The sequence below is a fragment of the Otolemur garnettii genome, unplaced genomic scaffold (genome assembly GCF_000181295.1).
Source record: "Otolemur garnettii isolate 467f Iridium unplaced genomic scaffold, OtoGar3 scaffold00011, whole genome shotgun sequence".
NCBI classification, from domain to species: Eukaryota; Metazoa; Chordata; class Mammalia; order Primates; family Galagidae; genus Otolemur; species Otolemur garnettii.
The window spans coordinates 27547660-27557291 of NW_003852406.1; the positions used below are offsets into that span (position 1 = coordinate 27547660).

Here is a 9632-nt window from a genome sequence, read left to right on the forward strand (position 1 = left end):
CTCAAGTGAGTCTCCTGCCTCAGCCTCCCAAGTAGCTGGGACCACAGGCGCCCGCCACAACGCCCGGCTATTTTTTGGTTGCAGCCATTATTGTTGTTTAGCGGGCCCGGGCTGGGGAATCGAACCCGCCACCTTAGGTGTATGTGGCTGGTGCCTTAGCCGCTTGAGCCACAGGCGCCGAGCCTGTCATTCTTCTTAGAGTCAAATGGCACCACAGCTCACAGCAACCTCAAACTCTTGGGTTCAAGCAATTCTCTTGCCTCAGCCTCCCAAGTAGCTGGGACTACAGGCACCTACCACAATGCCTGGCTATTTTTTGGTTGTAGTTGTGATTGTTGTTTGGCAGGCCTGGGCTGAATTCAAATCCGCCAGCTCTGGTGTATGTGGCTGGTGCCTTAGCTGCTGAGCTATAGGTGCTGAGCCTAGTTTTTCTATTTTCAGTAGAGATCAGGTCTTGCTCTTGCTTAGGCTGGTCTGGAACTTCTAATGTCAGGAGATCTACCCCCTTGGCCTACCAGACTGCTAAGATATGAGTCACCAGGGCAGGTTCTTAAATACCTTCCTACAATAATTTTTAATGTTTGTATTGTGTTTCATTATAAGGATATCTAAAAATTTAACCAATCCCCTTGGGTCACATTCCCGAGTTGTCCCCATTATTCTCTGTTTTAAACACTGTGATGAAGATCCCTGTGAATTTTTGCAAACATACCTAATGTACTTATGCTAAATTCTTTTTTTAAAAAATTAATTAAATTATTTTTAAGACAGAGTCTTACTTTGTTGACCTCAGTAGAGTGCTGTGCTGTCATAGCTCACAGCAACCTCAAACTCTTAGGCTCAAGTGATTCTCTTGCCTCACCCTCCCAAGTAGCTAGGACTACAGGTGCCTGCCACAATATCCGGCTATTTTTAGAGATAGGATCTTGCTCTGGCTTGGGCTGGTCTTGAACCTATGAGCTCAGGCAATCCACCCACCTCTGCCTCCGAGAGTGCTAGGATTATAGGCATAAGCCACTGTGCCCAGCCTATGCTAAATTTTTGAAGAGTGGAATTTGTAGGTGAGAGGGTATATAATACATTTTTTTTTTTTGAGACAGAGTCTCACTATGTCGCCCTGGGTAGAGTGCCATGGCTTCACAGCTCACAGCAACCTTAAGGTCTTGGGCTTAAGTGATTCTCTTGCCTCAGTGTCCCAAGTAGCTGGGACTACAGGCACCACCACAACACCTGGCTATTTTCTGGTTGCAGCTGTCATTGTTGCTTGGTAGGCCCGGACTGGATTCGAACCTGCCAGATCCTGGATATGTGGCTGGCACCCTAGCCACTGAGCTACAGGCACCAAGCCAATATAACATGTTTTTAAGGTTCTTGATATGTATTATAAAATTGCTCTCCTGAGAGGCTGTACCAATTTATCCTGCTCCCAACTGTGTGAACATTAGGCTTTTTTGTTGTAACATGTCTGGTTCCCTGCTTCTGTGGCTTGAGGAAGGGAGGAAAAGGGAAGAGTTTTTTTTTTTTTTTTGCTGGTTTTGGCTGGGACTCGGTTTGAGCCTGCCACCTCTGGCATATGGGGCTGGCGCCCTACTTTAAGGTGACCAGATTTTAACTGAGCCACAGGCGCTGCCCAGGGAGGAGTTTTTACCACCTGCCAGGAGGTCTTCTAAGCAATAATTTAATTTTCTCTATAATTTTTTTTTTTTTTTTAAGACAGTCTCACTTTGTCACCCTTGGTAGAGTGCCATGGCATCATAGCTCAACAGCAACCTCAAATTCCTGGACTCAAGTGATTCTCTTGTCTTAGTCTCCTGAGTAGCTGGGACTACAGGCACCCACCACAATGCCTGGCTATTTTTAGAGATGGGGTCTTGCTCTGGCTCAGGCTGGTCTTGAACTTGTGAGTAGGGCAATCCACCTGCCTCGGCCTCCCAAGTGCTGGGATTATAGGTGTGAGCCACCATGCCCAGCTCTCTCTATAATTTTTTTTTTTTTGAGACAGAGCCTCACTATGTCACCCTCAGTAGAGTGCCGTGGTGTTTCTTTTTCTTTTTCTTTTTTTTTCCTTTTTTGCAGTTTTTGGCTGGGGCTGGGTTTGAACCCACCATCTCCAGCATACGGGGCTGGTGCCCTACTCCATTGAGCCACAGGCACCGCCCTTGCCATGGCTCTCTTGCCTACCCTTCCAAGTAGCTAGAACTATAGGCACCCCCACAATACCTGGCTACTTTTTGTTGCAGTTGTCCTTGTTGTTTAGTTGGCCCAGGCCAGGTTCAAACCTGCCACCCTCAGTATATGTGGCTGGTGCCATAGCCACTGTGCTATAGGAGCCAAGCCTAATTTTTAATGTTAGTTCTTTTTTTTTTTTGAGACAGAGCCTCAAGCTGTCCCCCTGGGTAGAGTGCCGTGGCATTACAGCTCACAGCAACCTCCAACTCCTGGGCTCAAGCGAGTCTCCTGCCTTCGCCTCCCAAGTAGCTGGGACCACAGGCGCCTGCCACAACGCCCGGCTATTTTTTGGTTGCAGCCATTATTGTTGTTTGGCGGGCCCGGGCTCGGGATTCGAACCTGCCACCTTAGGTGTACGTGGCTGGCGCCTTAGCTGGTTGAGCTATAGGTGCGGAGCCTTTTTTTTTTTTTTTTTTTTGAGACAGTCTCACTCTTTTGTCTGGGTTAGAATGCTGTGGTGTCAGTTTAACTCATGGCAACCTCAAACTCCTGGGCTCAAATGATCCTCCTGTCTCAGTCTCCCAAGCAGCTGGGACTACTGGCACAATATCAGGCTAATTCTAGTTTTAGTAGGAATGGGGTCTCACTCTTGCTTAGGCTGGTAATGTTAGTAATATTTTTTATCCCCCTTTTCCAATTATTAAAAATTATGGTAAAATATACATGTTAAAAATTGCCATTTTAGCCTTTTTTTTTTTTGAGACAGAGTCTCACTATGTCGCCCTCAGTACAGGGCCGTTGTGTCATAGCTCACAGCAACCTCAAACTCTTGGGCTTAAACGATTCTCTTGCCTCAGCCTCCTGAGTATCTGGGACTACCAGTGCCCCCCACAATGCTGATTTAGCCATTTTAAGTATACCATTTAATGGCATTAATTATATCTATAACATAGTATAACAGTAACCACTATTTCCAAAATAGGTTCTAAATCTGTACCTATTAAAAAATAATTTTCCCCTTCTCCTACTACACTTTTATGACGAAGAAAATGGAGGCACAGAGAAGCTAAGTAAAACAATCAATGTTACACAGTTAGCTAAGCACAGAGGTCAAGATTTAAACCAGGCAGCCTGGTTTTAGACCCTACTTTCTGAATCATTGTCTTGCACAGATTTTTTTTTTAGCCTAATATTTCTGCTTACTTGTTCTGGTAATCTTTTTTTTTTCTCCAGAACAGGGTCTAGCTCTGTTTCCCTGTGTTAGAGTAGAGTAATGTCATCATAGCTCTCTGTAACCTCTAAGTTACCGTCTCATGAATCCTCCTGCCTCAGCCCCTCAAGTAGCTGGAGCTACAGGTGTAAGCCACTATAGCCAGGTAACTTTTCTATTTTTTTGTAGAAGAGGTAGTGATCTCACTATGTTACTCAGGCTGGTCTCAGACTCCTGGCCAGCCTCAAGTGATTCTCCCACTTCAGCCTCCCAAGTGCTAGGATTACAGGTGTGAACTGCTGTGCCTGGCTCTGGGAAGTCTTTACTTTCACATCTTCTACAAAAAGGGAGAAAGAAGACTTTATTCAAAGTATCTTTTTTCTTTCTTTTTGTTTTTTGGCCGAGGCTGGGTTTGGGCACCTCTGGCATATGGGGCTGAAGCCCTACTCCTTTGAGACACAGGCCTCGCCCTATTTAAAGTATCTTGTATTTGTTCCTAAGCCTGGTTTCCTTCAAGAGAACTTTTGAGGCTTTTGAGATTGTATGTGTTAGGGCTATGGGCACAGGCTTCAGTACTACAAAGGGGCTGATCTATTGCCATGCCTTGTGGGGTCTGGTGGGAGCTGTAGGGCCACAGGAGGGCCCTGCCTTGCAGAGTCACCTTACTCTCTATGAGATGTAAAAGTCTGGGAGGCCTGAAAATATGTTTCCAAATAGATTGAGACTGTGTCTAGTCACCACAGCTGGAGAGTGGGATTCTCTCTCCTTCCACTTCTAAAGAGATAGCACTGAAAAGAACATGGCCTTTGGAGTCACGTGAGCCTGGACTTGGAACCTCAGCCTCGTACAAGGTCTTGTTCCAATTCTGTTTCCCAAAGAGAAAAGTTATGAATAATACTAGGTACCTTGCAGAGTTGCTGGGAACAGTACATGGTACCCTAGCTTAAGAACTTAGTTTCTGGCTCGGTACCTGTGGCTCAAGTGGCTAAGGCGCCAGCCACACACACCTGAGCTGGCGGGCTAGAATCCAGCCCGGGCCCACCAAACAACAATGATGGCTGCAACCAAAAAATAGCCAGGCATTGTGGCGGGTGCCTGTAGTCCCAGCTACTTGGGAGGCAGAGGCAGGAGAATTGCTTGAGCCCAGGACTTGGAGGTTGCTGTGAGCTATGATGTCACAGCACTCTACCCAGGGTGACAGCTTGAGGCTCTGTCTCAAAAAAAAAAAAAATTAAAAAAAAGAAATTAGTTTCTTCCCCTTAACTTGAATATCTTTCCCCTAAAGCCTTCCCACTCAATGCTTGCTTCCCGCTTAAACCTTTACACAGCACCCTGTCAAGACCTAGCAGACTGCATAGAGCTACGGCTTTTCCCTGCTGGTTTGTAAACTCAAGTTCAGACTCTAATCTCTGACACACTGGTTGTGCTGACATGGACAGTCTCTTAAGAGGGAGCCAGGTCCCCGTTCACCACTTAGTGGCTGTGCATTCTTGGGTAATTTGACCCATCTCTGCCTTAGCTCCCTCATCTGAAAAGTGATGAATAACTGGATTCTCCACTTCTTTTTTTTAGTGAGACAGTCTTTTTGTCACCCTCTGTAGAGTGCTGTAGCATCATAGTTCACAGCAACTTCAAATTCTTGGGCTCAAGCAATTCTCTTGCCTCAGCCTCCCTAGTAGCTGGGACTACAGGCACCCAACACAACACCTGGCTATTTTTGTTTGTTTAGCACCAGCCCCAGAGCATGCAGCCAGCGCCCTAACTAGTGAGCAACAGGCACCCAGCTGGATTCTCCACTTCTTAGAATCGTTGGGAGGTTTAAGAGTTAATTCACGGGCGGGCCTGTGGTTCCGTGGGTAGGGCGCCAGCCCCATATACCAAGGGTGGTGAGTTCGAACCCAGCCCTGGCCAAACTGCAACAAAAAATAGCAGGGAGTTGTGGCAGGAACCTTTAGCCCCAGCTACTCGGGAGGCTGAGGCAAGAGAATCGCGTAAGCCCAGGAGTTGAAAGTTGCTGTGAGCTGTGACACCACTGCACCCTACTGAGAGTGATATAGTGAAACTGTCTCTAAAAAAAACAACAAAAAAAGTTAATTCACTTAAAACTGAGCCTGACCTACAGAAGGATTTCCTATTTTCATCATCCAATGTTATCTTCCCTTACATCATTTCTTTGCCAATGCTACCTTGCCCCTGGAAAGCCAATCCTCTGATCTTAGCATTCTATTTTCTTTTTAGAAATTTTAGGTAAAACTTGGTAGCCTCCCTACTCTCCTTAATTCGCCACCACTTCTAAGAACATCTAAGTTTCCTGAAACCTCCTGAGCCACTTCTAACCACCAGATGGCCAAACTACAGGGTGATTATTTCCTTAGGCAAGCAAACACTTCAGCCCTCTAATATGGTATTTCCTGGGGCTAAAATATCAACAGGAAGCCCTGTGGGGAAGAGCTCTGGCAAAATATTCATTTCAAGGAAGGGATTCGTAAAGTGACAAATTTGCCCAGTCCTGGACAACATCCTGCATCCTCCACATGCAGCAGCCCCTATTACAGACCTCACACACAGACAGGGTGCTGGTGACCCTATTCCTCTTCTCTGGATTCTGGAGGGAGATGTGTAGATATAACGCTATGTAGGAAAATCAAATAGACAACAAACTACACTTACAAAGCAGTTGGGCCATTTATTGAGATTTGAAAAGCATTCTGTAAGAGAGGAAGGAGAAGGGGGCGCCTGTGGCTCAGCGGGTAGGGCGCTGGCCCCATATACATAGGGTGGCGGTTCGGTTCGAAGATGGCCTCGGCCAAACTACAACAAAAAAATAGCCAGGAGGTGTGGCGGGTGCTTGTAGTCCCCGCTACTCGGGAGGATAAGGCAAGAGAATCGCTTAAGCCCAGGAGTTGGAGGGGTCTGTGAGCCGTGACGTCACAGCATTCTCTACCCAGGGCGACGGCTTGAGACTCTGTCTCAAAAAAAAAAAAAAGAGAGGAAGGACACCCTCAACACTGAAGTCCACCCACTTAACAAAAACTTTAGCTCTAACTGTCTATCATGTGTACACAGTTTAATCATCCCTAAGAGCAAGAATTCAAGTTAAATAAATTAAACCAGTCTTGTTACAGGAAGATAAAAGGAAACGGGCGGGAAGGGGGTAGTTCTTGCTTTTACACTACCATGTTTCAGGCACAAGAAGTTAACAATTCCCCAGTGCAGCACAAAACCACTTCCTCCTGTCTCCCAAGTCATTTAATTATCAGTAGTCCAAGTCTCAAGAAAACTTCTGGAAAACAGGGACGCACCTCCCTTGGCTCTGCTGGCATGGCCTGCAGTTGAGGAACCAAGTTCGTAAGAACCTATGACGGGCTGACGGCTGACATTCTCTCGGAAAGAGTAGTCTCACAGATTCTCCAGCATCAGGCCTCTGTGTTCCCATCTGTCAACAGCGGCGTGGACAAAGGGAGACCGCTTAGGCTTCCAGGTCAAAATCATCGCGCTCCTCATTGTACTCCAGCACATGCCGCTTGATTTTGGAAGAGTCGACCCAAGTGACAAAGTCCTCCATGCTGCGCGTGACAAGGAAGGCGGGGTCAGTAATCACGTCGGGGCCCACGCGCACGTGGCCTTGCTCCACGAAGGCCACGGCAGCCTGGAGGTGCTGCGCCATGCGCAGCTTGAGGAGCACTGTAGGCAGGCGGCGGCGACAGAAGGACGAGGCAGTGACGAAATCACAGAGCTCGAGAGAGCCGCGCGTGGGGACCAGGCCGAGAGCATACAGCTTATCCAGCAGCGCGGCCGAGGCGCGCACGCGAAAGGGGTCGCGCTCGGGCAGGTCACGGATACGCCGTGCCAGCTCCCGCACCGCACGGCTCAGTTGGTTGTAGCGTGTATAGTCTTCGCGCCGCTGCAGCCGATAACGCCGCAGGACTCGCAGCTCGTGCAGGTTGTGGTCCGTTACCTCCCAGTTCAGGAAGTCCACCTGCTTCAACAGCTTCTGCTCGTGGAATTTAAGCTTCCGCACCATGATGGCTACTGTCCGAGCGGACGGACCTAAACATGAGAGCGCGTTCAAGAGCCTGGGCGACTTCCGCGGCGGTGCGCTCAGACCAGGGCACTCTGCGACTCTGGGCCAATGAAGAAAAAGCTCGAAGCCATGCCCTCATTTTCCATTGGTCAGAATGAGGCCACGCCTCTACGTCTGTATCTCGCGTTTTTTCTTTTTGCGTTCGCTCGGGCAAGGGGAAGAACCCCTGAGGAAGGCCGTTTCTCCTGGCGCTTTTTAGTAGCTTAGAGAGCGACCTGTAATGCGGTAATAGTTTCTTCTTAGTCTTCTGCCCTTTGAGGACTCTAAGGAAAGTGCCCCCGCCAAGAGCTGAGGAGACCAATTCTGAGGAAGAGGGGTGACTGTGAGCTTGATCGGGTTGCTACCACCCGGGGGCTGAGTAGTTCCCGACGCCGGTCAGTGTCAGGTCTTTACCAGGCAGGCGAAGCGGTTATCCTTTATTTCGAACGAATTAGCCTGACGTGGTGGATTTTTGGCCACTAAGTATTGAATTAAATTTCAAATTTAATTCCTTCAAATCAAACGCTATTTCAGCTAGTTATGTAATTTTACATCTGAGGGTGACGCAGCGTCCCTAACCCCTTTTGCCCCGATCTTTGACGCCACCTAGCTACTTTACTCATCTTTTTGTTTTATTTCATATGCTTTTCACCGTCTTTCAAAGTGTTTGATTCCTGGAAAATAATATATGTAAACATGTAAGTTATAAAGTATAATGAGTACTCACGAATCTTAACAGTTTAAGAAAACACCACCAGGGCTCGGCGCCTATAGCTCAACCGGCTAAGGCGCCAGCCACGTACACCTAAGGTGGCGGGTTCGAATCCCCAGCCCGGACCCGCCAAACAACAATGACGGCTGCAACCAAAAAATAGCCGGGCGTTGTGGCGGGCGCCTGTGGTCCCAGCTACTTGGGAGGCGGAGGCAGGAGACTCGCTTGAGCCCAGGAGTTGGAGGTTGCTGTGAGCTGTAATGCCACGGCACTCTACCCAGGGGGACAGCTTGAGGCTCTGTCTCAAAAAAAAAAAAAAAAAAGAAAGAAAACACCACCAGGCCGGGTGCAGTGGCTCAGGTGGGTGGATCCCCTGAGCTCAGGAGTTGGAGACCACCTGAGCGAGAGCCAGACCCCATCTCTACTAAAAATAGAAAAACTAGCTGAGCATTGTGGTGGGCGCCTGTAGTCCTGGATACTCAGGAGGCTGAGGCAAAGGGATCACCTGAGCCCAAGAGTTTGAGGTTGCTGTGAGCTATGTCAGCACAGTACTCTACCAGGGTAACAGAGTGAGACTCTAAAGAAAGAGAAAAAGAAAAACCATCACCAGGACCACTTCATATACCTATTGCAGCCATTCCCTCTTCCCAGAGGTACATGTCTCTCTCCTGAATTTTGAGTTTCTTTTTCTTTGAAAATAAATGATATTATCATTAAAATAGATCATTACACAATGTTTTTGCTGAAAGTGTAGCCTGTGGGCCAGCAGCAAGCTTATTGAGAATGCAGACTCTCAGGCTTCATTCCTTACCAATAGAATCAGAACCTGCATTTAAAGAAGATTCTTTGGGGCGGTGTCTGTGGCTCAAGGAGTAAGACACCAGCCTCATATACTGGAGTTAGTCGGTTCAAACCTGGCCTGGCCAAAAATTGCAAAAAAAAAAAAAAAAAAAAGAAGCTCCTCTGGCTTGGTGCCTATAGTTCAGCAGCTAGGGCGCTGGCTGGGCTAGCAGGTCCAAACCTGACCTGGGCCTGCTGAACAACAGTGACAACTGCAACAAAAAAATAGCTGAGCATTGGGGCGGGCACCTATAGTCCCAGCTACTTGGAAGGCTGAAGCAAGAGAATCACTTAAGGCCAAGAGTTGGAGGTTGCTATAAGCTGTGATACCACCATACTCTACCAAGGGCTACATAGGAGACTCTTCCCACACCACTACCCCCAACCCCCCACCACCCCCGGAAAAAAAAGATCCTGGGATAATTTGGATACATACTGAAGTTTGTATACAAAGTGACAACACTTTGAGAAATGTTGCATAGAAGACATCATACCTTGTAGAGTTTTTTTTCTTTTTTGGAGACAGAGCCTCAAGCTTTCCCCCTGGGTAGAGTGCCGTGGCATCTCAGTTCACAGCAACCTCCAACTCCTGGGCTCAAGTGAGTCTCCTGCCTCTGCCTCCCAAGTAGCTGGGACCA

The 9632-nt window shown here is 47.8% G+C and overlaps 1 protein-coding gene across 1 annotated transcript; it reads right to left on the minus strand.

Moving 5' to 3' along the window:
- Positions 1 to 6315: 6315 nt before the first annotated feature.
- On the minus strand, positions 6316 to 7481 carry IMP3 (IMP3, U3 small nucleolar ribonucleoprotein). The gene has a single exon (XM_003784534.3). The coding sequence runs from the start codon at positions 7401 to 7403 to the stop codon at positions 6849 to 6851; it is 555 nt and encodes a 184-aa protein (XP_003784582.1). The 5' UTR covers positions 7404 to 7481; the 3' UTR covers positions 6316 to 6848.
- Positions 7482 to 9632: the final 2151 nt, after the last annotated feature.